General features: G+C 45.3%; 2 protein-coding genes across 2 annotated transcripts; both read right to left on the reverse strand.

Moving 5' to 3' along the window:
• Positions 1–17,504: 17,504 nt before the first annotated feature.
• On the reverse strand, positions 17,505–19,272 carry LOC9638349. Its single transcript, XM_024681919.1, has 3 exons — positions 19,031–19,272; positions 18,757–18,780; positions 17,505–18,349 (listed from the first exon to the last, which is right to left on the reverse strand). The coding sequence occupies exons 1-3, from the start codon at positions 19,248–19,250 to the stop codon at positions 17,595–17,597; spliced, it is 999 nt and encodes a 332-aa protein (XP_024537687.1). The 5' UTR covers positions 19,251–19,272; the 3' UTR covers positions 17,505–17,594.
• A 1,202-nt stretch (positions 19,273–20,474) lies between these two features.
• Positions 20,475–22,895, reverse strand: LOC9638530. Its single transcript, XM_024681917.1, has 3 exons — positions 22,658–22,895; positions 22,394–22,417; positions 20,475–21,978 (listed from the first exon to the last, which is right to left on the reverse strand). The coding sequence occupies exons 1-3, from the start codon at positions 22,875–22,877 to the stop codon at positions 20,564–20,566; spliced, it is 1,659 nt and encodes a 552-aa protein (XP_024537685.1). The 5' UTR covers positions 22,878–22,895; the 3' UTR covers positions 20,475–20,563.
• Between the last annotated feature and the right edge of the window lie 5,098 nt (positions 22,896–27,993).

Genomic DNA, 27,993 nt, shown 5'->3' on the forward strand with positions numbered 1-27,993 from the left:
TGATATATCTCATTTCCCTTAGGTGTCCTTCCCACTTGGTCATCTTGACCAAGCCACACCCTCATCAATAGTTCCAATCAACACTTTGAACTTGAAACTTTATCCCTTAACCTCACAAGGACCTTGTCCCTATTTAGCCACAAGATCACCGAGTGATCTCATCTTGGCACCTTAACAGGTTTGCCAATAGGTATTAGGTCTTCCTGATCTTTAAGTTGTTCACTATGACCCCGAGGGCATCCCCCACACTTGGCGGTGCACCCAAGCTAGCCCTTCTGGCCAAGGGTCCATAGCAACTGAGATTGGGTGTCCCCATCTCATTCACCACGTCCTTGGTGCCACTTGCACCAAAGGGTTCAAGTTAGATATGCCGAGCCACACTCAGCAATTTAACCGTGCATCACGACTCCGAGGCATCCCTTGCTTGGCGGTGTGCCCAAACCAGTCTCACTGAGAGTTCATGACCACCGAAAAATGAGTGTCCTCATTTTCCAAACCATCACCACGCCCTAGTGATTTGGGACTCGAACCCAAGCACTAGAGTGTCGGGACTCGAACCCAACCTCCGTATATGCATCTACAAATGGCATCACACCGGATGCCTGGCGTGACTCCCCATGCTGGTGCACCATCATACACTTAAAGCGCGCTACAGATCACAACTTAGGAACCTAGTTCCTCCGCACTGCCAAGTCCTCTCACTTGACAAGTTTGTGATCATGCATGGACTCCTCCATGCTTGGCCCTATGGGCCACCCCTTTGAAGTTGGCTCCTTCAACTAGGGTATTTGTTCCCCTGACTTTCCAATCTCACTTAGCAAGTCATTCGACCACCGTAACATGGTTTATGCATAAGTGTGAAAGTCCTTAACCATCAACTTTCATTCAAAGCCCTCTCTTTGAACACTCGGGAACTACTTCCCTAACCTTGATAGCCTCACCTCTCGGCAAGCTTCAAGACCATGCTTCTACTGCGCCACTCTGATTTCGTGCGCTCTATAAACCATTTACACTTTGACGTCTAGGTACTTAGGAGGAACGTTCAAGGAACTCTGTTCCTTAGCTTGCTAAAGTCTCTCCTTTCACAAGCTTTCTAATTGCCATATAGTCTAACATGGATAATCCCATGCTTTAGACTTTTCATGGCATCCCGGTCGCTAGTAACAACATGCTTGAGCACCCACTTGATTCTTCACTCCCAATTGGCATAACCACCCTTGGTCATGCCTGTCAATTCTTATGGTTCGGTTCTATCCTTATATTACTTGCCTTTTGGCCTTATACATTTCCATTGGTTATTTTCCTCCAGATTAGGAAGATAGCTTTGCACTTTTTACCATGCCTTGGCAAATATTCATAAGGATGAACCTACTCGACAGCCTAGGGAGTGGTTCCTCAATCCGGGTTTGCTCACCTTGTAATCCCACATACTAGGATTACCGTTGCTACTTATGGGCCTTCATATGCCCATCACTAGCCCCACTAAAATCCCGTCTTTGGCTTTGTCCGATTTGGGTAGACAGACTTCTCCCGTCACCGCAACCTCGGACATTTGGATAGCACCTCCTATCCATCATTTGCTAGGGATTTTGTCCCTTGGGCATTATCCGTTACCCTCATGACACCAAACACCACCTTCTGGTGTTCTAGAGTGTTTGGGTGTCCCAATGATGGCCTCTTTGACAATGAGGATTCCCCTTTTCGACATTGACTTATTATATCACAAGATAAGCAATTTATCCTCTATAAGGGTATATCTAACTTTCTTATCCCAATAAGAAATCTTAAGTAGTTGCCTTCTACCAGTTTAATGAATTATTTTGCACCTTTTGCTTAGTTGCCTAATAGTTAAGTTCTATAACTCATTGCTGGTGCTTCCACACCTCCATCATTATCTGGGTCACCACACTCTAACCGCATGCCTTCTAGTTTAGGCTATGCCATTCCCATTTCCATTGGGATTCTTTTAGATGGGGTTCTCATGAACCCGCCAACTTGACCTCAAGGCAGCACGCCTTAGCACCTTTGGTGTCTCCACACCATTGGCTCCACGAGCCTACCTTTATGACACTTCTTACTTGTGTCTAGGTCTTTTTGCCAAGACCAATATGATTGTCTCTTATGCCAATTATCCATTAGTACTGCACCATAGAGTTTATGCACAATTTTGTGTCAAAGTTGATTTCTTTCGAGAAACTCTTTCCCACAACTTTAGCATGGCACCTTCTGCCATCAATGAGATACACACGGTTTTCATGCTTGGATCTCAAGATCCTCCCCATCTTTCGTGGGGCACCACACACCTCAGTCCAAATCCCTTAGGATTATTCCTTGACTCTATTAGAGTCATCAAACTTTTTGGACTTTGTTAATCCAACGACCCATGAGGTCCTACTTTTGAGGTGTCAGCTCACTAGAATACAACTCCTTGTATTCATGTCCTACTCACAAGGACCGTCTTTGCAAGTGTTACTCCGACACTTGATTTGTTCTCTAGGGGCAACCTTTTGCCTCTTATGACCACTTGTCCACATGATGAGCATACCAACTCATCTTCTAAGTACACCCCCAACTCCTTGGGTTGTTCCAGCATTTATTAAAGGTAGCCCTAGCTATCATTTTAAGGACTTGTGTCCTCTTTCATATTTGACTTCCCACAGTTATCAATTCTGGTCTCAAACTTATGAGCACTAGCCTCAACTATATGAGGGTAACCTTGTGACTCCCTTATTGTTTTAGAGTCTCTATCTTTCCCGTGATCCCAATTATAGTTGTTTACCACAACTACAATAGCTAGTTTGCTAAGTCAAACGCTCATCTGGATCACATCCTCAACTCTCTGAGGAAAACCTTATACTATTCCCAAGATCCCAAAGTTGTTCCCTTACTGGCCCTTTTCCATCCACCACATTGTGCACAAGTTCACGCATGAACTTGAGTGGAGAGCCATGTCCTCTCGACAGACTACTCCTCGAGGATAGGTCCACACATAGGACCTTCCAATTCCAATACAAGTGGTGATATATTTGGCCACCAATAAGAGTTGGACTAAAGAATAGCTTCGATACCAAGTTGTAAGAGACTAAAATTTTTCCATTTTACTTTAGTCACTTAACCGCACCTCCGACCACTTCGAGGAGTCTCATTCACAACCTCCATAAGTCCCAGTTAGGACTTAGGGCTTGCTAGCCCCGAGAATGGCATCTATGCCACTCAACCTTTGCACTTGGTCCAAGTGCTCCATATGTCTGATCCCATGATCGACACCCCAAGGTACCACCAACATACCAGCCCGTTACGCTAGGCCATGCCCATTCGCCTTGGTCACATCGGTGGTCCAACACCATTTGCATCATAGTCCTGTCTCTCAAAGATTGGGCCATCCGTCCGTGAGTGATCATCCCAGATTCACTCCTTAGCATCCTTAGGATGCCCGCAGACATGGGGAATAGCCTTCCCCGACATCTCTTTTCCAGTCCCCACCAAGTCCCTTTTTGTCCATGGCCGTGTTCGCCCACACTACCACTAGATCAAGGCCCGCAAGCCCAACCTCTAAGTGCCACTATCCTTTGGGACTTCCTCACCATGTGACCGTATCCTTGGTCACTGCACTAGAGGACTGCTCCTCTTCCCTTTCACCATTTGGGACTTTGGGACAACATTTCGGAACACCGTGGCCTTACGCAAGCCTCATGGGTACTCTCCCCACCTTCTGCTTTTTGGTGCTCTAGCCATGGGCTTAGAGCGAGGTTCCATTGAGCCACACCAGGTATCCAAGTAGGTAGTTGTAAGGAACCAACTCGCCGAGGTGTCGTAGGTTAAAGGAACCCCGAAAGCATGACCAAAATGACAAAGAGTTCATCGGATGGGACCAAGTCGAAGATCGAGTCCAAGACCGACTCTAGGACCGAGTTCGAGATAGAGTCCAGAATCGAGTCCGAGACCGACTCGGGGACCGAGTTCGAGTCCGAGTTCAAGACTGAGTTTGAGACGGAGTCCGAGATCCGAAATCGGGTCCGAGACCGAGTCCGAGGTCAGGTCCAAGATCGGGTCCGAGATCGAGTCCGAGATCGAGTCCGAACCCGAATCCGAAGTCGGATCCGAAATCGGGTCCGAGATCGAGCCAGAGACTAAGTCCAAATACTAATACGGGTCAAGGGGTGAAAGCCCAAAGCATGCGTCTCCCAGGGGAGGGGTGCTGCAGGGGGTTCCAAAAGTATAGTAGGGATAGTGAGGTCCAGGAACCAGTTTAGAAGGGACTCTCCAGTGGGGCTCCCAAACTGACTTGAGGTTGGGACTGGGACCGAGGGGCCTTGGGTGGGAGTGAGCATGGACTTGGTTGGTGCCGGAGGGGCCATCCAAGGAAGTGCTCAAGAGCAGCTCCCACTCCCGAAAGGGAAACCGATTGCGGTGCTCCCGGCTCATGTGGAGTGGTGCCCCACTTGAGTACCATGCGGCTCATTGGTCCTCGCCCTTCCTAGGGGCTTGGGCCTTCCTTCGGGATGGAAGTGGGGGGCGAGAGGTACCCATACCGGGCCGCTAGGCCACGGTGTTTCGCCCCGGCATCCCGAAGCAAGTGTTGCACTCAAGACTTGGGATTTAGAGGGTCCCATGATCAAGTCTTGTGGTACCAAAGGATGTTAGGAACCTGGAAGCTTGGTGTGCTTGGCTGCTTGTGCTTGCGGGGAGTGTAGCCGAACCTTAAGTCCAGTTTAACCCGGGGAGGGGGATTGGGAGTGATTTGGGAATCCGTGGAGGGATGGCTAACACTCCGTTGCTCGTGCAGTGAGTAGCTGAGACCAAGTAGGAGCTGGTACCATAGGCGAGAACCTTGGCAAGGGAACTTAGCAAAAGCCAAGGCGGTGTTGGACGGATAAACGAGGTAAGTTGGCAAATTGGAAAGGAAAAATTTGTGGCTTACAATTTGGTATCGGAGCCTTTATCTCAGTTCTAGCGAAGGATAGAGGTGGATTGCTGGGAGATGGCAAGGGCAGGGCGTAAGTGAACCCAGGCGGAGACGGAACCTCCGGTCGAACAAGAGGCTATGGATGAGGAATCCTTGCATGAGGAGGACTCTAGTGAGGAAACTTCCAAACAGGAGTCCGATGGCGAGGTTCGGTCGTCCAAGGCTCGATTGGACGTGCTAGAAGGACAGTTGGCACAGACCAATGCCCTGCTGGAAACTCTCCTACGCAAGCTAAAGCGTGACGAGAGGCGGAAGAAAAAGAAAAAGACTGCGGATGCTGGCAGCGCAGAAGGTGCGGATCTTTCGGCCGGGACTGAGGCAAAACCAGACAAGGTCGAACAGACCGAAGTAGAATCAGTCCCTCAGGCAGTTCCCAAGTACAAACCAAAGCCCCCACCGGTCTTCAAGGGAGTGAACGACTATAAAGTGGTGGAGGATTGGTTTTACGATATGGAGGACTACTTCCGAGCGTTGCGATTACCGAGCTCGGAGAAGGTCCCATGTGCAAAACCATACTTGGCAGATAATGCCAAGTCTTGGTGGAGAACGACGGAGGCCAACGAAGGACCAGTGGCCACTTGGGACATGATGAAGGCGAGGATCCGCGCAACATACGTTCCTCCGAATGCCACTCTGTATCTGAGAGATGAGCTGAGTAGGCTGAAGCAGACTGGAACCATCCAGGAATATGTGAATGGGTTCATGGCAAAGAGGATACTTGTCACGGACATGGGGGATATGGATGCGTTCCATGCCTTCATATCAGGTTTGCAAACCTGGGCTCGCGGTGAGGTGATGCGGTGGAACCCGACCAACTACAAAGAAGCGTTGGATGCGGCCATCAAGGTGCATTTCAACGATAACCTGCGAAAGGGGAACACGACGGGGTCGGGATCCACATTTAGCAAAGGGGCCAAACCAAGGGGAACGTATAGCAAGGGGAAATTCAAAAAGAGTTTCTCTAAGAATGAGTCCTCGGGGTTCCTGAAAGGCAAATCCGGTGGCCAGCGAGCGAGTACGTGGGGGAGTCAAGCGAAAAAAGACAAACCCACGGATAAGAAGGTCAAGTCGTATAGCAGCGTGGGAAACAACGTATGCTACAACTGCGGCGAAGCGGGACACTTCTCGAGGGAATGTCCCTACCCGAAGAAGGCCAGAGCCAATATGGCCATCAAGTCGGGTGAAGTCCAAACGGAGGTATGTGATCTAGTCCCTAACTCAAAGTTACTCATTACACGAGCAACTTTGGTAGAGAGTCGTTCGCGACATCTACTAGCCCTCCGAGGGAAGCTCGGAGGTAGCTTTGTTAAGATCCTTATTGACACAGGTGCTTCGGATAATTTTGTGGCTGCAGACATAGTCTGGCAAGCCGGACTAACGGTGCAGCGGCTAGGTGAACCAAGGACTATAGAGTTTGTTTAGGGTAGCCAAAGCACCGATGAGGTACTTCGACAAGCGAGAGTCGAAGTGGGGACATGGAAAGTGGACATGGATTTCACCGTCTTGGACATGGCGGGATTTGACGTGATCTTCGGAATGGATTGGTTTAATCGGTTCGTGGTAGCCCTGCATGGACAAGGTAAGAACCTTGTGGTATTGGCGAATGCCCAAGGAAGAAGATCTAGGGTGGAGGCCCAGGATCTAAAGGTAGGGCAAAGCAAGGCCAAAGAGTCATGCTTAAACCTGGTGTCCACGAGAGGACAACTCACTAAAGGAACTAAGGCAACCTTTTTGTGCTTACTCTCGGTGAAGAGTGACAAAAAGACAAGAACGGAAGAAGTACCTTTAGTGATCCAGCAGGTGCTGGACCAATTCCAGGATACCATGCCGGAGGAGCTACCGGCGGGGTTGCCCCCCGCACGACCGATAGAACATAAGATTGAGCTGGTCGAGGGTGCTGAGGCGGTGGTTCGTCCACCCTATCGATTGAACGAAAAAGAACTCAAGGAGATCAAGAGCCAACTAGAGGAGTTGGTGGACAAAGGGTATGTTAGGTTGAGCAAGTCGCTGTATGGGGCGCCAGTGCTATTTGTGAAAAAGAAAGATGGATCTATGCGCATGTGCATAGACTACCGGTTGCTCAACAAGTATACCAAGAAGAACAAGTACCCTTTGCCAAGGATTGAGGATCTGTTCGATAGGTTGGGAAAGGCAAAATACTTCTCGAGGATTGACCTAAGGTCAGAATACTACCAGATCAGGGTAGCTGAGGAAGATGTCGAGAAGACAACCTGTCGAACGAGGTATGGGAGCTTTGAGTTTCTGGTGATGCCCTTTGGGCTATGCAATGCGCTGGCAACGTTTTCGGCGTTGATGAACCACGTCTTTGTACCCTATCTGGATCACTTCGTGGTCGTCTATATCGACGATATCCTGATCTATAGCGAGACGCTAGAGGAGCATGCCGAACACTTGGCGAAGGTGTTTGAGAAACTAAGGGAATACAAACTGTATGCTAAAGAGAGCAAATGTGACTTTGCTCAACAAGAGGTAAAGTTTCTTGGGCATGTGGTGGGCCAGGACGGGCTCAAGGTGGACCCGGAGAAGGTCCAAGCGATCCAGGAATGGGAGCGACCTTCGAATGTACATGAGTTGAGGGCGTTCTTGGGGCTATGCAACTACTATCGAAAGTTTATCAGACACTATTCGAGAGTAGCCCTACCCTTAACGGACCAAACAGGAAAAGGGAAGATGGTATGGACAGCGGAATGCGAGGCGGCATTCGTCCACCTCAAAGGGAAGTTGAGGAAGGCTCCGGTGTTGGCATTACCAAATTTTGGTAAGGACTTTGAGGTAGACATGGATGCTTCGGACTTTGCGTTGGGCGCAGTTTTGAAGCAAGACAACCATCCAGTAGCATTCTTCTCGAAGAAGTTGGACAAGGCTCAACGGAAGTGGCTTGCCCACGAGAAGGAATTGTTTGCGGTGGTCAAGGCGCTCAAGGAGTGGCGACACTACCTTGGGAGACATTTCAAGGTTTACACGGACAATGTGGCAACGAAACACTTCTTGTCACAGCCCGACCTGAGAGGGAAACAAAGTCGGTGGGCCAATGCCTTGGCCGGGTTTGATTGCGAGATTCTGTACAAGCCTGGGAAGAGCAACATCGTGGCAGATGCGCTAAGTCGAAAAGCGAGCTTGAGGTTGGCGATCTCCAGCGCAACAGCAACCTTCTGGGACGATGTGCGGACAGCATATGAGAACGATGGTCTAGCACAAGAAGTGTTGTTGAGGAATCTGGAGGCGCGGGAAGCTCACCAGAGAGGGGAGCTGCCAACGGAAGAGAAAACGGGCTATGCGGAACGCAACGGACTCATTTATTACAAGCAAACGAGGGTATATGTTCCAGAAGGGGGACTAAGGAAGGTAGCCTTAGAAGAGTGTCATGACGGACCTCTTGCGGGACACGGCGGAGTGCCCAAGACGATGGGCTTACTCAAGAGGAAGTACCATTGGCCAGATATGGCTAAGGACGTCCAAGACTATGTAAAGACATGTCCAACATGTCAGCAGGTCAAAGCCGTGACTAAGGCTAGTGGGGGCTTGTTGCAAAGCATCCCAATTCCAGATCGTCCGTGGAAATGTCTTACGATGGACTTCATCACGGGACTACCCCCAAGCGAGGGGTTTGATGCGATATTCGTGGTGGTGGATCGATTTTCGAAGATGGCACATTTCATACTCACCACAACGAAAGTGGATGCAGAAGGTGTGGCGAAGCTGTTCTTCGAACAAGTGGTTCGAGTGCGGGGAAGGCCAGAAGAGATTATCTCAGATCGAGATAAGATCTTCACTAGTAGGTTCTGGAAGACCCTCCTGGAACAGTATCGCACCAAATTGAAATTCAGCACAGCCTATCACCCACAGACAGGTATGGGGTATTAAGTCAAGTTTGGTGGTCCTAACACTTCTTGACAGACGGACAAACGGAAAGGGTGAATAGGCAGCTGGAGGATTATTTGCGATGCTATGTCTCGGGAGACCAGACCGATTGGGTAAGTCATTTGGGACTTGCGGAAATGTGTTATAACAACTCACCACATTCGAGTATCGGGGTGAGTCCATGGGAAGTCATCAATGGGCGAGCTATTGAAGGTCCTGTGGAACTCGGCGTGGCCGAGTATCATGGAGAGCTACCCGCAGTGGAGGCATTCACGGCGGAAAGACTCAACATTTGGAATCTAGTGAGGGATTCCTTGGAACGGGCTCAACAAAGGCAAACCAAGTATGCGAACCTAAAGCGCCGGGATGTAGAGTTCCAAGCTGGGGAGAAGGTGTGGCTGAACACCAAGAACCTCAGGCTACCAAGTGGGATTAGCCGAAAGTTGACCCAAAGGTAAAAATGCATGTATTCCTGTAAATGAATTGATCTTGAGTTCCTTAAGCAGGTTCGCGGGGCCTTACGAGATTGAGGCACGAATCGGTAAAGTGGCTTACCGACTCCGACTTCCTCGAGAGATGGGGAAGATGCACCCAGTGTTCCACGTGAACTTACTCAAGCCGTACTTTGAGGATCCGCTTCGCAAGGACCAAGTAAGACCTTTACCTGAGGTTATCCAAGGGGAAGAGGAATATGAAGTCGAGGCCATCCTCAATGCGCGCAAGAGCAAGCGACAAGGACGCGAGGTGAGAGAGTTCCATGTGAAGTGGAAAGGATTTCCACATTGCGAAGCAACATGGGAACCGGAGGAGAACCTAGCGAACGCGCGAGATCTAGTGGAGGAATTTCTGCAAGGCAGAACTCTATGTACTTATGCAAAGTTCAATTAAAATATCAATTTGCAAAGTTGAGCAAGTGGCATATGTTGGGACCCGAAGGCGCGCCGAAGGTAAGCTAATTAGCATGGGTTAGCTAGGTCGACCAGGCGTAGGGAGCTACGCCCGACTCCCTGCGGGGATGTCGAATCCGTAGACGTATTCTACGGAGGTTGGGTTCGAGTCCCAACCCCCTAGTAAAGCAAGGTTGGGTTCAAGTCCCGACCCTATACTAGGGCGTGGTGAGGTGAGGAGCATAGGGACACCTATATTCTGTTGTCATGGGCTCTTGGCCGGGGAGGCTAACTTAGGCACACTGCTAAGTGGGGGGATGCCCCCGGAGACATGGTCAACAAGTCGTAGGATAAAACGAGACGTTCGATGTGGGCATCGAACTTCTTCTATGGGTGGTGGAGTTGTAAGGAACCAACTCGCCGAGGTGTCGTAGGCTAAAGGAACCCTGAAAGCATGACCAAAATGACAAAGAGTTCATCGGATGGGACCAAGTCGAAGATCGAGTCCAAGACCGACTCTAGGACCGAGTTCGAGATAGAGTCCAGAATCAAGTCTGAGACCGACTCGGGGACCGAGTTCGAGTCCGAGTTCGAAACCGAGTTCGAGACGGAGTCCGAGATCCGAAATCGGGTCCGAGACCGAGTCCGAGGTCGAGTCCGAGGTCGGGTCCGAGATCGGGTCCGAGATCGAGTCTGAGATCGAGTCCGAACCCGAATCCGAAGTCGGATCCGAAATCGGGTCCGAGATCGAGCCAGAGACTAAGTCCAAATACTAATACGGGTCAAGGGGTGAAAGCCCAAAGCGTGCGTCTCCCAGGGGAGGGGGGCTGCAAGGGGTTCCAAAAGTATAGTAGGGATAGTGAGGTCCAGGAACCAGTTTAGAAGGGACTCTCCAGTGGGGCTCCCAAACTGACTTGAGGTTGGGACTGGGACCGAGGGGCCTTGGGTGGGAGTGAGCATGGACTTGGTTGGTGCCGGAGGGGCCATCCAAGGAAGTGCTCAAGAGTAGCTCCCACTCCCGAAAGGGAAATCGATTGCGGTGCTCCCGGCTCATGTGGAGTGGTGCCCCACTTGAGTACCATGCGGCTCATTGGTCCTCGCCTTTCCTAGGGGCTTGGGCCTTCCTTCGGGATGGAAGTGGGGGGCGAGAGGTACCCATACCGGGTCGCTAGGCCACGGTGTTTCGCCCCGGCGTCCCGAAGCAAGTGTTGCACTCAAGACTTGGGATTTAGAGGGTCCCATGATCAAGTCTTGTGGTACCAAAGGATGTTAGGAACCTGGAAGCTTGGTGTGCTTGGCTGCTTGTGCTTGCGGGGAGTGTAGCCGAACCTTAAGTCCAGTCTAACCCAGGGAGGGGGATTGGGAGTGATTTGGGAATCCGTGGAGGGATGGCTAACACTCCGTTGCTCGTGCAGTGAGTAGCTGAGACCAAGTAGGAGCTGGTACCATAGGCGAGAACCTTGGCAAGGGAACTTAGCAAAAGCCAAGGCGGTGTTGGACGGATAGACGAGGTAAGCTGGCAAATTGGAAAGGAAAAATTTGTGGCTTACAGTAGTGCCACCCACACTTGGACTGGGAGCATTGGCTAGTCGATCTCCCGAGGGAACTAGAGCCAGCTCTTGAACACTTCACCAAGCTACCCTGCTTGTTAGTTTGTGTTTACTTTAGTCTTGGAGTTCCCAGTGGGCAGCTCATCACCCAACACTGGGTACAGCTTTCCTGGGCCAAACCGGCCTTTCCTGGCCAAAACTGGCTCCACTGCAGTCCTCCCCCTACTATACTTTTGGAGTTCACCAAACCCCCCAGGGTCTGGGAGATGAACGCTTTGGGCTTTCACCCTCTCAGACTTGAACTTGGATTCGGACTCGGACTCGAACTCGGACTCGAACTCAGGCTCAGACTCGGGCTTGGGCTCGGTCTCAGCTTTGGCCTCGGTCTCGGCCCCGATCTGGGCCTCGGTCCCGGTCCCGGCCTCGGTCCCGGTCCCGGTCTCGGTCCCGGTCCCGGTCTCAGTCCCGGTCCCAGTCTCGACTTCGGACTCCATCTCGGGTCCATCTCGAGTCCACCTCGGACTCCATCTCGGACTCCATCTCGGGTCCATCTCGGGTCCATCTCGGACTCCATTTTGGACTCCATCTCGGACTCCACTTCGGACTCCACTTTGGACCCCAACTCGGGTCCATCTCGGACACTTCCACGTGTCATGTGTTGGTCTTTTTGGGTCCCTTTTTGGAGCCTCGCTTATTGCTCGCTTCGTGCTCGTTCCTCGAGCACTTCGTTGGGAGTTCCACTCCCACTCTCGACTTTTTCAAGTCAGAGCTTTTAGTCCAAATGTGTTACACTCATTTGGCTTTCACTTCGGCCATTACCACGTGGCACCCTTTCAGCTCCACTTTGGGGCCTAAGGATTTTTTGTCTCACAAATAGCCACTAAAGGCTCTTTCATTAAGTAATTGCCCTTTTTCTAGTTGGCTTAGGGTGTGTTATATATAGTATCAGAGCAAATGGCAGCACACCAAAATGTAATTGCTCAGCACACCTAGTGCTCTCAAATGCACTTAAACATGATAAGAAACTCCTTTATAGTTGAAAATTGAATACAACATGCTGCCCTAAACTCACATAGAATATTCTCTAGAATATTCTCTAGAGGGAATATTTAGAGAATCTCCATGCTCTAAGATGCTTTACGACATATATCTTTCTTTTCCAAAAATAGCCCTAGAGCCCTATATGGCAAGCAACTTAATATACCCTTTATCAACCAACTTCTTGAGTTAACATTTTGTAAACTCCTGAGTTTTGACTTCCTGGGAGGTCACCCAACCCAATACTATTCAAACCCAAGGACACTTAACCCCAAATATCCCAAGACCCTTAACCGATTGGAAAAGGGGGTACACTCTTATTCATAGGCCCTTTTTTCCTCTATATTTGAACCCCATGGATCATCTCTCAAGTCGTTCCTTTTGGTTGCTTACAATTCACCACACTTCCCTGCAAGTTCACGCCTGTAAAGAACCAACTCCCCGAGGTGACGTAGGCTAAAGGATCCCCGAAAGCATGACCAAAATGACAAAGAGTTCATCGGATGGGACCGAGTTTGAGATCAAGTCCAAGACCGACTCTAAGACCAAGTTTGAGATAGAGTCCGGGATCAAGTCCGAGGCCGACTCGGAGACTGAGTTCGAGACCAAGTTCAAGACAGAGTCCGAGATCCGAGATCAGGTCCGAGACCGAGTCCGAGGTCGAGTCCAAAGTCGAGTCCGAGATCGGGTCCAAGATCGAGTCCAAGATCGAGTCCGAGACCGAGTCTGAAGTCGGATTCGAGATTGAGTTCGAGATCGAGCCTGAGACCGAGTCCAAATACTAATACGGGTCAAGGGGTGAAAGCCCAAAGCATGCGTCTCCTAGGGGGGGGGGGGGCTGCGGGGGGTTCCAAAAGTATAGTAGGGATAGTGAGGTCAAGGAACCAATCTTGAATGAACTCTCCAGTGGTGCTTCCAAATTGACTTAAGGTTGAGACTGGGGCTGAGGGGCCTTGGGTGGGAGTGAGCATGGTCTTGGTTGGTGCCGGAGGGGCCACCCAAAGAAGTGCTCAAGAGCAGCTCCCACTCCCGAAAGGGAAATTGACTGCGGTGCTCTCGGCTTATGTGGAGTGGTGCCCCACTTGAGTACCTTGTGGCTCATTGGTCCTCGCCCTTCCTAGGGGCTTGGACCTTCCCTTTGGGATGGAAGTGGGGGGGTAGAGGTACCCATACTTGGCCGTTAGGCCACGGTGTTTCGCCCCAGCGTCCCGAAGCATGTGTTGCACCCAAGACTCGGGATTTAAAGGGTCCCATGATCAAGTCTTGTGGTACCAAGGGATGGTAGGAACCTGGAGGCTTGGTGTGCTTGGCTGTTTGTGCCTACATGAAGTGTAGCCGAATCTTATGACTAATCTAACCCGGGGAGGGGGATTGAGAGTGATTTGGGAATCCCTGGATGGATGGCTAACGCTCTGTTGTTCATGTAGTGAGTAGCTAAAACCAAGTAGAACCAAGTAGGAGCTGGTACTATAGGTGGGAACCTTGGCGAGGGAACTTAACTAAAGCCCAGGCAGAGTTGGTCGGATAGACAAGGTAAGCTGGCAAATTGGAAAAGAAAAATTTGTGGCTTACAACGCCCTCGTGAATGGAAACTAAAAGCTGCAGCTCTCCAGAGAGCCCCACTCTCTTGACACTCTACCCCTCGGGTCAAGCCTAACGGGAGCAAATTGGACCAGCCAGACGCCCTTGTGAACGGAAGTTGAGAGCACAGCTCTCCAGAGAGCCCCGCTCGCTTGACACCCTACCCCTCGGGTCTAGCCCAGCGGGAGCAAATTGATGTCAATATATATGTGGTGTGATTTCCCTAGCCAACCAACAAAATCAGACCTGAGACTGCTCCGATACCAAATGTAAGCTCATGAGTTTAGATTTCCCAAGAGGTCACCCAACCCAGTACTGTTTAAACCCAAGGATGCTTAACCCTAAGTATTGCAAAACCCTTAACCGATTGGAAAAGGGGGTGCATTTTTATTCATGGGCCTTTTTTCCCTCTATATTTAAACCCTATGGATCGTCTCTCAAGTCGTTCCCTTTGGTTGCTTACACATTTAAGCTCTTCAAGTTCTTTTTCATTTAACCAATAAAGAGGACAAACCATTGCCTTAGCACCCTCAATCAACTTGATCTTGTTTTCTATCATTCAAGTAGAGGGTAATTCCACTAGTAATTCTTTAGCATGGTATCTTCAAATTGGTTTAACACTTGCTAAATCATTAAAAACATTTCCTTTGTTTTTTTCACTCTTCATAAAGAGTAAGCACAAAAATGTTACTTTGGTTCATTTAATCCTCTCGTGGACACCATGTTTAAGTAAAAGTTTTTAGGATCTTAGACCTCCACCTTAGATTGTTCTCCTTAGGCACTCACTAATACCACTAGATTTCCCCGTTATCCATGCAAATCTACCATAAACTAATTGAATTAATCCATCCCAAAGATCATATCAAATCCTACTATATCCAAAATGGTGAAATTAATGTTCACTTTTTATATCCTTACTTTGACTTTTGTTTATCAAAATACCTCATCAGTGTTTTGAATACCTTGAATGAACTCTATAGTTCTTAATTCTCCTAACCATATACCATTAATCCAATTTGTCAAACTATGTCTATAGCTACAAAGTTGTACAAAGCATGGTTTGGACTTCACCCGACTTAATGTTCATGTTGACTTGGCCTTTTTTGCGTAAGGACATTCTCTTGAGAAGTGTCCAACTTCACCACAATTGAAATATATATTGTTCTCCATTCTATTAACAACTTAATCTTTTTATTGGTAGGTTTGTTGTTTTTGGCTTAACTCCCCCATATGCTTCCACTTAATCTACTTTTTCAAAACCCCAATAACTCATTATAGAGAAACTTCTTTTGAATTTCCTTTTTTCATACATCCTTCTTGGTTTGGATCTCTTGCTAAATATGGATCTAGACTTAATTGTGTTTTTTTTTCATAGAATATCATTAAAATACATCTTGATAGACATATCTAATACTTCCTTATAATTGGTCGAGTTCAAGCATACCACCTCAACCCGAGCCTAAGTCTGCAATCCCAAGATAAACACATAGAATACATCTATGTCCCCTATATCTATAATAATGATCCTTTTAGCCATAAATGCATTTATATACTCTTGAATGGTCCTAATTTACTTAAGCATACTTAATTTATTCTTTAGATGTAGAATTTGGGGTACATAAATTGCTTTAATCCTTGCCTTCATCACTTTCTAAGTAACCACTGGACCTTTGTTAATCTCTATGGTTCTCCACTAAAATTTAGCATTAACCGCTAAATATAATTTTGCACATGGGACCTTTTTCAAGCTTCGTAACCAAAACACTCAGAAGTAATCCTCTATATCATAGAACCAATCCTCCACTACCTTATAATCATTCACTTTTTTAAAGATTGGTGAATGCTTTGGTTCATACCTTAGAATATGAGACAGACTCCAACTTGGTTTGCTCAACCTTTTTTAGTTCTGTCTCAATACCTTTTGCACTATCTGCATTCACAATCTTTTACCTTTTCGTTTATTTCTTATTACACATTAACTTATGGATAAAGGTCTCTAGTAGAGTATTTTTGTGAGCCATTTGTCCTTCTAAAGCATCACATTGAGCCTTGGATAATTAAACCTCTTCATGAATTCCCAAATTCTTTCTCAATTCCCCCTTCTAGAGTTAGACTAAACTTAAGGTTTTACACTCCCTGTAGGCACAAACAACCCAACACACTAAACCTCAAAGTTTTTAACATCTTATAGTATAACAAAATTTATTCACAGGGCCCTCTAACTCCTAAGCCTTGAATGCATCTTTTAATTCAAGACTCCAAGGGAAAACACTATAACTTAATATATAATTCTTCACTTCGGTCCCAAATAAAAGGCCTAAACCTCTATAAAGGGGCTAAAACCAATAAACCTCATAGTATTCAAATAGGGCAACACTCCAAGACACTCACTTGGTTTCCCTGGTAATCCAGCAAATGCACCTTGCTGCCATGTGTCCCCAGCACAATCATCCACTCAGCAATGATGATGCAAGAGGCTGTGTCACTGGAGAGAAGAGAGGGAACACTACCTCCCAAGTGCTGGTTTTCAGATGCAACTCCTCCTCGTCATCAATTGCCTCTTGCAGATGCATAGGAAACCAGGTTCCACAAATTCTAACTTGCGCTTCTTTCTCCCTTCTTTTGGTAGGTATTCTCTAAGAATGGTTAAGGAAATAACCTTCTGATTCGCCTATAAATTGACTTCATCTCAGGGGAGTGTTCTCTTTCTTAAGAGCGATCCATTGACAGGAACATCTTAGGGATTGGCAATGGAGGACAAGGAGGAGGAGCTTGGGCACCCTGATGACAATGATGAATGCAATGATGATGACGCCGTCACAGTCCTCTTTTCTCATTTTGAGGGAGCACGCCAAATGCTTGGAGATGTTCTTGACAATCCAAACAAAAGAGGTGAAGTCCTTTTCTATTGGGATCTCTTTTGGTTGTGGTTGTTAATCCTTTGTGGTCTTCCACAGAAGTTCTTATGTTCACAAACAGACCAAAAAAATTGAAAGTTTGAGTCTGCAAAACTGGATGTGTTTATAACCGTCTGGAGAGAAAAGAAAACAAATAAAAGCATTGTTCAGCAGGGCCTGGGTCAAAGCTTTTTAATGTTCTTCCTGTTTTTGAGAACTAGCGTGCTTAGGTGAGATTGAAGGCAAGAGGAAAAACGGATTCGTGCAGAAAATTAACATTAAACCATTATTATAACGGATTAAAGAAACAAAGCAAAAATCTTGGTAAACCTAAGAAACCTAACAAAATGATAAATCGAACTTAACATTTATAGATTTTCGCAGCTTGATTAACTGTATCCTCCTTTCCCAAATTGTAGAGGATGATTAGCGTGATATATCCAGTTATACTTTGGTCAATTTAAGTTGTTACACTTTGATTTATTTGAATATTGTATCAATTGCTAAATCGATTAATCGACTAGTAAATATGCAACATCTTTGCTCAAATATCTTTGTTTTTCAACCGTTATTAATTTATCTATTTAATGATAATAAATATCAAACATCAGTTTTAGTATATAATTATTAAAATAATGAACATATTGCATGCTTGATAACAAAATCACCACCCTTCAACAGCACCCTATGCACAAGACGCTCATAACAAAGGCCCCTCCCAAGAGCAGCTGAATGTTTATACTGATTCCCAAGCTCTGTCATCAAGAATCAAGAATGCAGTCGCTGACTTTTTTCACATACCCTCCTGACAAAACCGTAGCCGCTTTGGATGCACTTGATCCAAACCAACCGCAGCTTTGGCCCTGGCCTTCCTCTCATCCAGCTTAGTTGCACGCAGTAGATACCTAGGAACTCCACCCAAATAATCGAAGTTGTCAAGCGCTTTCTCTCTGTCCACCACATTCATGCTTCCGTAACTAGCTCGGTAAGGCTCAAAGTCGTCAAGGAATTTCCCAATCTCCTCCCTGGACCACACCGACATATAAAGCATGCAACAAAGCCCCCCCTTGCCAAACTCATCATAGTTTTTCTCCCTAGATGAGGGAACCAAAAGAACTCGACATCTGCCAGGTAAAGGCGTCTTCTGCTTCTCATCTATCACTAGCCACATCAACCGATCGTCCAGCATTTTGCATATAATTGTGTCATTCACGTGATAAGCACCTTCAGCACACCGCCTTCGAAAATTCAGGACGTAAACAACCTTGCCAACCTTGTATAACACCTTTTCATGCCCCATTTGGCCCAGCCTAATCATCCAGTGGTAGCCAAAGAACGTTTTCCCTATCCCTCCAGTACCTACGACGATGAAAGAAGTGAAGTTGTCAAGCCGGTCCTGGATTTGGGACTCTAGACTCGCATACGCCTCTCGTTTCCATAGCAGGAAAGGTTGGCGATAATCTCCCAGTGCATCACTATCTAGAATCCAGAATTTAGAATCTGGAGTATCAGTAGCCCTTACAAGGGCCGCCACACCAGCTGGTACACCTGAAGCAAGATACGAATGCACGGATCAGACAAGAACTGCTACAAGCAGGCAGATACCGCTCTGTGAGGAGAACTGAGCAAACTCTAGTAGTGTGAGGCAGGAAAACTTCAAACGACTGCAAAACAGTCATCCCAGACAGAAGAGCTCTAAGCCGAAGAAGACACAGACAGTATTAATAGAACGCAAGGGGCCACATGGCCATGAATTCAATTACAACCCCAAGCCAGACACAAGCACCCAAGACCAAATCCAACAGCGACGCCATCAGAAGCAAGACCTTGCGCCCGATTTCATGGCGCACCAGGAATACCAAGAACTGGACAAAAAATGGGACTTTCAACATCACAGATCAAAGAGAAAACAAGGGGGATATGCAAGGAAACAAAAGGCTTTCATAATTGCTTACCAAATCGGCGGATTCCATGGGGCACTGCAACATTCAGAACATAACAAAGTTAGTATTATCAATAGAAAACATGGCCAGAATCAAGGGTCTCAACAGCCATAGCCATACAAGGATGACCAAGGATCCACAAGGGAGCATGCGTCCGCTAAAAGCCACCATAGCCACACTTCCGGCAACCCAAAATAAAAGCGAATTGAAGCTACCTCTAGCCCACGACACACAGCAAAACGCCCCAAATCGAGGGGCAAAGCTAAATACACAAAGAATGACTTACCATTACTTCTGAGGAGGTGGAGTTTTTCCTCCCGCAGCTGTTCTTCCTCCTTCCGCAGCTGTTCTTCCTCCTTCCGCAGCTGCTCTTCCTCATTCCGCCAATATTCCGCCAGACATTGATTGCCACTCTGAAGGGCAGAGAAAAAAGATTCCCCAGCCGCTTGGATCTGCGGCTCAAGAAGCGCGATTTCAGCCTGAACCTTAGCCAATTCCTCGTCCATTTTGCTATCAAGTATGGCAGTGGCGCCCTAGAATCGTCAGGGACCGCACGATCTTCATCCGACGGCCTGATGTTTTAGACCACTAACTCAATTAAGAGACAAAAAGCGAAAACTCAGCCATACTTTAGTTTGTTTAAGCGGCTTCTATTTTACAGCTTTGTACGAACTTATCTCGTCGACGCCCCAGACGTGAGCGAATCCAAGAAGGTGAAGGCCCACATTGTGTTGCTGCTGCGTACCATGGCCAAGATCCTGCGCACCAAGCTCTCAAATCACAGCCACAGCTGCGCACTTGCCCGATCAAATGCCGCACGTCCACCGCCACCACCATTCGCTCCACCTCCATTCTGCCCTAGCATACTCCAAGCAATAGTGTGCTGTTCGCCGTTCGTGTCGGCGAGAAACGAGGGTAGCATCAAGGCATTCCGGGATTGTGTGGACAAGCTATTACTGGGGGATGCTCAGGAAGATCATGCTGCTGCTGCTCCTCTCCATCCACATCGGCCGAAGTATGACTGATGTTGCACGGGAGAATTTTGAGGACAGAGAGACGTATTACAAATGGCTTTTCAAGGAACCTGACGAACGATTTGAGGCTTTTCTCGAGTACGTGGAGAAAGAGGAAGAAAAGGTGCGTGGTTTTTTCCTTCCCTTTGCAGAGCGGTAACCGTGACATATATATAGTATTTCAAATTGGTGTTTACAGCTTCAGAAATAGTTTCTCGTAAAGAACCGACGAACGAAACAAGAAATTTACGGCACGATCACATCTCGCAAGTTGCCAAGACTTGTAGCAGCAAAGACTGCGCTAAAAACATAGTCTGCTGAATCCAGGGAAGCATGTACAAAGCAAAAAGTCATTCATAAACTCTTAGTTTACTTCTCATTAACTACACTTTGATTATGTGCTTTAAAGCTTATCAAAATAATGCTATACTTTGTTTGCCATTTTACTAATCTAATACAAAAAGTGCATTAGGCTGATGGCAAAGCCTTTACAAATTCCTTGTTAGATATATAAGACAAATAGCGCCCACCACAAGGAAGAAGGCAGGTGCTGTGCTAAGCTCATGATTGCGCTGGAGAGGGTGATTAGCGTGGTATTTAAATTATCCTCGTCAGCAGTTATACTTCAATTTAAGTTGTTACACTTGGATTCATTTGAATATTTTACCAAATGCTAAATCAACATCAGTTTTAAAAATAACTTAAATGAGTAGTATATATTATTAAAATAACGAACATATTGTATTAAAAACTTTGATTTACTGAGAAATTTATATTGTAAGTATATATATAAAAAAACAGAAGCTTCATTGTGCATCCTCGTAGTCCACTTGAACAACAAACTGGCGCATCTTCCCAAATACTGCATTTCTTTTCCCATAGACTCCATCTTTATTATTCTTGTATTGCTGCCATCCAGTTCCTGGAAACGTCTCTTTTGGAACACACGACCACAACCTGTAGCTTGATCTCTTCAACGCAGCATCCACCATTTCTAAGCCACTCGCTTTAAAGCCGTGTTTTCCATCCACTCTCTTGAAGACCTGAATGAGAATGTCTTTATCCATAGCAGAATCAATGCTCGGAAAGACTTCAGAAGTTGGTTTCACATACTTGCCCATCCCTATCTTTCCTCGAAACTCACCAGCGGAACTTGCCTCTAGCATGATATGAGGTCCAATATGATGGGAAGTCTCAGGACCGGAGCTTCCATCAGCGTAAACTGGCTTGATAACAAAATCACCACCCTTCAACAGCAGCCTATGCACAAGAGGTTCATAAAGCCTCCCCCACAAAGCCCCCACCCAAGAGCAGCTGAATGTTTCTCTCAGAAATTCCACCACACGCACAGGTCCAGCAAGCAGATACTGATTCGCAAGCTCTGTCATCAAAGCCTCGCTTGCAAACTGATATGTCTTTTCGCTGTGGTCCTCAGTTGCCACAATGTGGAGAATCCAGTCGCTGACGTCTTCCACGTACCCTCCTGACAAAACCGTGCCCGCTCTGGATACACTTGTTCCGAACAACACAACCGCAGTCTTGGCCATGGCCTTCACCTCATCCAGCTTTGTTGCACGCAGTACATACCTAGGAACTCCACCCAAATAATCGAAGTTGTCAAACCCTTCCTTTCTGTCCACCACATTCATGTTCCCGTAACTAGTTCGGTAAGGCTCAAAGTCGTCAAGGAATTTCCCAATCTCCTCCCTAGACCACACCGACATATAAAGCATGCAACAAAGCCCCCCTTTGCCAAACTTACCGTAATTTTTCTTCCTAGATGAGGGAACCAAAAGAACTCGACATCTGCGAGGTAAAGGCGCCTTCTGCTTCCCATCTATTACTAGCCACATTGACGGATCGTCCAGCATTTCGCATATAATTTGGTCACTCACGTCATAACGACCTTCAGCACACCGCCTTCGCAAATTCAGGATGTAGACAAACTTCCCATCCTTGTATAATACCTTTTCATGCCCCATTTGACCCAGCCTAATAATCCAGTGGTAGCCAAAGAACGTTTTCCCTATCCCTGCAGTGCCTAGGACGATGAAAGAAGTGAAGTTGTTGAGCTGCTCCAGGATTTTTGATTCTAGACTCGCATACGCCTTTCGTTTCCATAGCAGGAAAGGTTGGCCATAATCATCGCTATCTAGAATCCAGAATTTAGAATCTGGAGTATCAGTAGCCCTTACAAGGGCCGCCACACCAGTTGGTACACCTGAAGCAAGATACGAATCCATGGATCAGACAAGAACTGCTACAAGCAGGCAAATACCGCTCTGTGAGGAGAACTGAGCAAACTCTAGTGTGAGGGTGGAAAACTTCAAACGACGGCAAAACAGTCATCCCAGAGGGAAGAGCTCTAAGCCGAGGAAGACACAGGCAGCATTAATAGAACGCAAGGGGCCACATACCAAGCAGATGGCCATGAATTCAATTACAACCACAAGCCAGACACAAACACCCAAGACCAAATCCAACAGCGACACCATCAGAAGCAAGACCTTGCGCCCGATTTCATGGCGCTCCAGGAATACCAAGAACTGGACAAAAAATGGGACTTTCAACATCACAGATCAAAGAGAAAACAAGGGGGATATGCAAGGAAACAAAGGGCTTTCACAATTGCTTACCAAATCGGCGGATTCCATGGGGCACTGCAACATTCAGAACATAACAAAGTTAGTATTATCAATAGAAAACATGGCCAGAATCGAGGGTCTCAACAGCCATAGCCATACAAGGATGACCAAGGATCCACAAGGGAGTATGCGTCCGCCAGCAGCAAAGCCAAAAGCCACCATAGCCACACTTCCGGCAACCCAAAATAAAAGCGAATTGAAGCTACCTCTACACAGCAAAACGCCGCAAATCGAGGGGGAAAGCTAAATACTTACCATTACTTCTGAGGAGGAGGAGCTTATCCTCCCGCAGCTGTTCTTCCTCCTTCCGCAGCCGCTCTTTCTCATTCCGCAGCTGCTCTTCCTTCTTCCGCCAATATTTTGCCAGAGATCGATTGCCACTCTGAAGGGCAGAGAGAAAAGATTCCCCAGCCGCTTGGATCTGCGGCTCAAGAAGCCCGATTTGGGCTTCCACCTTAGCCAATTCCTCGTCCATTTGGCTAGCTGAAACCCTATCTTGAAACCCTCTTATATGGAGGCAGTGGCGCCCTAGATCAATTATAAACACTGGTTTTGTTTGTTTAAGCGGCTTCTATTTTACACTTTTGTACGAACTTATCTATTGCTTGCTCCTTGGTGGAGTGTGCTAGGGCAGAATGGAGGTGGAGCGAGTGGTGGTGGACGTGCAGCATGCGTTGGAGAGCTTGGTGCGCAGGATCTTGGCCATGGTAAGCAGCAGCAACACAATGTGGGCATTCACCTTCTTGGATTCGCTCGCATCTGGGGCGTCGACGAGTGTGCTGGGGAGAGCTGGGACGGTGCTGTTCACGTCGGCGAGAAACGAGCGTAGCATCAAGGCATTCCAGGATTGCGTGGACAAGCTATTACTGGGAGATGCTCAGGAAGATCACGCTGCTGCTGCTCCTCGCCATGGCTGGGCATTCCACATCGGCCGAAGTATGACTGATGTTGTGCGGGAGAATTTTGAGGACAGAGAGACGTATTACAAATGGCTTTTCAAGGAACCTGACGAACGATTTGAGGCTTTTCTCGAGTACATGGAGAAAGAGGAAGAAAAGGTGCGTGGTTTTTTCCTTCCCTTTGCAGAGCGGTAATCGTGACATATATACAGTATTTCAAATTGGTGTTTACGCAATCTTACAGCTTCAGAAATCGTTTCTCGTAAAGAACCGATGAACGAAACAAGAAATTTACGGCACGATCACACTCATAAGTTGCCAAGAGTTGTAGCAGCAAAGACTGCGCTAAAAGCATAGTCTGCTGAATCCAGGGAAGCATGTACAAAGCAAAAAGTCATTCATAAACTCTTAGTTTACTTCTCATTAACTAGACTTCAATCACTTTAATTATGTGTTTTAAAGCTATGCTATACTTTGTTTGCCATTTTATTAATCTAATACAAAAAGCCTTCCACCAAACTCTTTTTTCTAAGGCTGAGAATTATAAATTTACAAATTCCTAAATCAATTGCTTTTCCAATTTACTAAGTGGATATGTGTGAAGCTTCTTTTATCAAGAAAATATTGTTAAGGCACATAATTCCGGAACACTTTCAGATATATAAGACAAATAGAGCCCACCACAAGGAAGAAGGCAGGTGCTGTGCTATGCTCATGATTGCACTGGAGGGGATGATTAGCGTGGTATTTAAATTATCCTCATTTAAATACTTTGATATACTGAGAGATTTATATGGTAAGTATATATATAAAAAAACAGAAGCTTAGTCACAAGCATTTGGGATTATCATAGATTAAGTTTATAGATTAATTAGAGGAGTTCACATAAAAGATTTAATAGATTTATATGTTTCTCCCCATATTAAGGGCTTTCCCCTCAACATCTAGTGACTTCACTAAAGAAGATTGATTCCTAGCTAACCATAAAAGCTATTGTGCAAGTAATAAGTAAACTTCTCTTTAGTTTATCTTTACCTTCTTCAACTAGTTATGGGTCTACTTGGTTTCATTGTATTTTTCTGGCTGTTCTTCTTGGAAGGCAACTGTAGGAGTGTGGAGCAACAACAAAATGCTTACATGGCCTGAAGTTTTGATCTTGATGGCTCATTCTCTGTTTTTTGTTTTGGTGCTGCTTAGGCTTGATCCTCTCTTCTGCTACACAACAATAAGATGCCATTGAGAACAAAAACAACAACAATAATGAAGTCTATGTACTATTAGAGTTTGTAGGTTTTCTTGAATGGCTAGTGCTCCTTGTAACGTGTTTGGATTTATCTAAATGCGACAAGAGACTATAGTCTGTACATGCACAATGCACTATTTACTGTATATTTAACTCTTCAATAGTCATATAATCATGTGATTGATTCATTAACAATAAACATATCCACTTGTATGAATTTCTTATCTACATTTTATATTGAATGCATAAGCTGAAATTTCTAGATTATTAGAAAAACTTTTAAAATGTATAACTATTTATCTATTTATTATATTTTAATATTAATAATATAAATAATTTTGTATGCATTAATTTCAGAAATAATAGTAGTGTTATTCCTATATAGTATTTTTCATCACTCAGAAGTTTAAAATTATGAACATAATTATAATTTATAAACACAAGATTCTTATTTGGTAGAAAAAACTAGAATATACTAAAAGCTTTATAGGAATTTATAAATTATAAAAATGTTTATAAATATAAATACAAATTTAATCTAAATTAATATAACCATTAAATGGTAGAATATCTCAGAAAATATTTTTGGTTTGTTTAAGCAAACCTGTAGAGGATGGTAGTGGATATATCTAGAATATGTCTGGATATTCTAGAATACTTTACCATTTAACGGTTGTTATTCATTTATATTAATCTTGTATTGTAATTTATAAACTTTTCTAAACACCTCCTAATGTATTAAAAAAAAAATTTTATCTAACAGTTCATATGCATTTAGATGCATGAATTGTTATAAGAAGTTACTCAATGGAGCAATAGCGTGGACAAAGAAGAAGCTTTCACATACAAAGAGCTCATGAACAAAAGAGTGTGATACTCTCTTAGCTTATCTCCCTCATGGATCCCACACGAAAATCACCAAAATAGAGTGTTTCTTGCACTGAGGATCCAGGAATTTGGAGTGGCCTGGGATTCAACTAGCAATTCAAAAGACAGCCTTTTTCCTTTGTTCCCAGGCCCTGCCTCCAACGAGTGCTGTCCCCCCGGACCACCAATACACAAACAATGGCGATATGTGGTGGACATCACACACAAACCCCAAATTAAAATCTTGCAAGCCCAAAGCCACGTCATGACGTTTAAATTATCCTACCAGCTTGCCACTGACATGGCATAGTATGGGTTAAAAAAGGGTGTTGTTACTTACTTCTCTCTCTCTCTCTCTCTCTCTCCCCCCCCAGATTGTCATGAGGTGGTTGTGCTAGAGGAGGATCTAATCGCTAGAGTGTGCTGTGCTTTTGCCAATTCCTCCCCACCAACAAAGCGCAAGCTCGAGCAAGCTGTGTGATTTATCTCAATCCTAATTGCAAGGAAACTATGGAATATGACAAATGTTATAAGTGTTCCAAAGCATCCAGCATCAGTAGTGTACAAGAATATATGGGGTTAAGGTGTGGTAAGCATCAATCACTCTAAAGTATTTTGTAGATCTTTACACACAAATTTCAAGCTTTCAAGTGATACCTTTTGAACCTTCTTAATTACCTTACACAGGTGGAAAGGGTGGCACTTTGGAACATGGCCCAGAATCAATGCTGTCCACGCCACAACATCATGGTGAGGCATTTGATCAAACACTGCACGAGCATTGATCACTTGAAAGTATCACTTGAAAGCTTGAAACTTGTGTGTAAAAATCTATTGAATATCTTTTGAACCTTCTCAATTACCTTAGCTTGTAGAAAGGAGTTGCATAGAGGTTGTGATTGTTAGCAGGATTTCTGGACTGGAAATCCATTTTGCATTGTTAAACAGAACATAGTCATATGGAGAGTTCTACCTTTGTGTTTCAAAGATCATTGCAGTTAGAGTTTGCCATCTTTGATGCACATATAAATTCTGAGAGTACTTTTGTGTCCCTACCATTTCATGAACCATCCACTAACTTGGAAGAGACCCTCCTATCAAGGTAGGGTTCCATGCTCCACTCACCTAAAAATGTCTTTCCCCCTCCAAATCCCCCCATTTTTTTAATGGTTACATATAACCCCCCTTTTGATATGCCTAAATGGATTAGGGTGCCATTTTTGTTTGCCCTGAGCACAACCATGCCACAACTCAGCAATTCTTCCTTAACAATCATCTCCCATGCTATAGAGATTGTGATGAGGTATATAAATTTGGTAAAGTTATTCTTTTTGGAGGAGGAGAACATAATCTTAGTTTTAGTTTCAAGAAAGCTCTTGTTTATTCAAATGGTGGAGGAAGTTATTGTTATAGTTCTTTCCATGCCATATCCCATTACAACTTTATTTTTCAAGAGAGTGATCACTAAAAAGGAGCATTTAAGGTTATCAATTGCCACGTATTACATCAAGCCAAGTAGTCTCCACACTAGTGGTATTATACAGAGCTTGAGGTTCTTTATATAGATCCACAAAGATTCAAAGAAGTGTTTCAGGTTTTAGTAATTACTTTCACTTTTAGGAGGCCTCCTCCAAGTTTGGTAGAAATACTAGGGCAACACTTACCTGTTTCAAAGAAAATAGCTATTACTTGGAACACTTGGCATTTGGGGATATATGGTGAACAATTGGTGATGCATTTGGAGTGGTTTCATACATTGCTCAAGCTTATCAATGCCATTTTAGGTGTGCATTGCTTGAGCATGAAGGACTAATGATCTATTGGCTGAATGAGGAGGGAATGAATGAAGTTATAATAGAATTTCAAAGATTATGTGAATTTTGTCATGCAATGGATTGCACTCACATTGCAATCAAACTCCCAAGATCAGAAGACATAATAAATTGGTATACTAGGGAAAAAAATTACTATAGTTTAAGCTATGGTAGAGAGTAAGACTTTGATATAACAACAAAGATAGCAGGTAGTGTTTTAGATGGATAAGTTTGGAATTCTAGTCGTTTGAAGAAAGTATGATGTGGCCTAATGTACTACACAAAGTTTAGGGACATTCCATAGTATATCATTATTGATAGAGGATATGACTATGCTTTATCAGTTTTATTCCCATATCCAAACAAGTTTTGTGGTAAAGAGCAGTGCAACTTCATTCATTTTTCTACAAGGATTATTGTTGAGTGATTTTTTAGAATTTTGAAAAGGCAATGGAAATTGTTAGCTCAGAAGGGATTTAGACATCCAAGCATCCTTGTGAACAACATCATGGCTTGTTACATGCTACATAACTTGATAATCACAAAGAATGATAGATTTATGGAAGATTTTGATCTTGACAAATTTAACCATGATGTAAGCTATTGTCCACAAAATCTTTTTGTTTAGATAAAGGTGGCATAACATTGAGAGACACTATGGAAAAGTTTTTGAAGAATTTGGAGTGATAGTACTATAGTATGCTTGCACTTTATTTAATACAATGTTTTTGAATGAACTTCCATATTTTCTGATATACAGAGCTCTTA

This window comes from Selaginella moellendorffii, unplaced genomic scaffold (assembly GCF_000143415.4).
Source record: "Selaginella moellendorffii unplaced genomic scaffold, v1.0 SELMOscaffold_32, whole genome shotgun sequence".
NCBI classification, from domain to species: Eukaryota; Viridiplantae; Streptophyta; class Lycopodiopsida; order Selaginellales; family Selaginellaceae; genus Selaginella; species Selaginella moellendorffii.

Bases quoted from the DNA above. Each gene is read 5' to 3' on its own strand.
- LOC9638349 (XM_024681919.1), bottom strand. From the start codon at position 19,250: ATGGACGAGGAATTGGCTAAGGTTCAGGCTGAAATCGCGCTTCTTGAG. The intron at 18,781-19,030 runs GTAAGTCATTCT...TGAATGTTGCAG, and splicing joins CCACCTCCTCAGAAGTAATG to TGCCCCATGGAATCCGCCGA. The intron at 18,350-18,756 runs GTAAGCAATTAT...ATCTTGCTTCAG, and splicing joins CCATGGAATCCGCCGATTTG to GTGTACCAGCTGGTGTGGCG.
- LOC9638530 (XM_024681917.1), bottom strand. From the start codon at position 22,877: ATGGACGAGGAATTGGCTAAGGTGGAAGCCCAAATCGGGCTTCTTGAG. The intron at 22,418-22,657 runs GTAAGTATTTAG...TGAATGTTGCAG, and splicing joins CCTCCTCCTCAGAAGTAATG to TGCCCCATGGAATCCGCCGA. The intron at 21,979-22,393 runs GTAAGCAATTGT...ATCTTGCTTCAG, and splicing joins CCATGGAATCCGCCGATTTG to GTGTACCAACTGGTGTGGCG.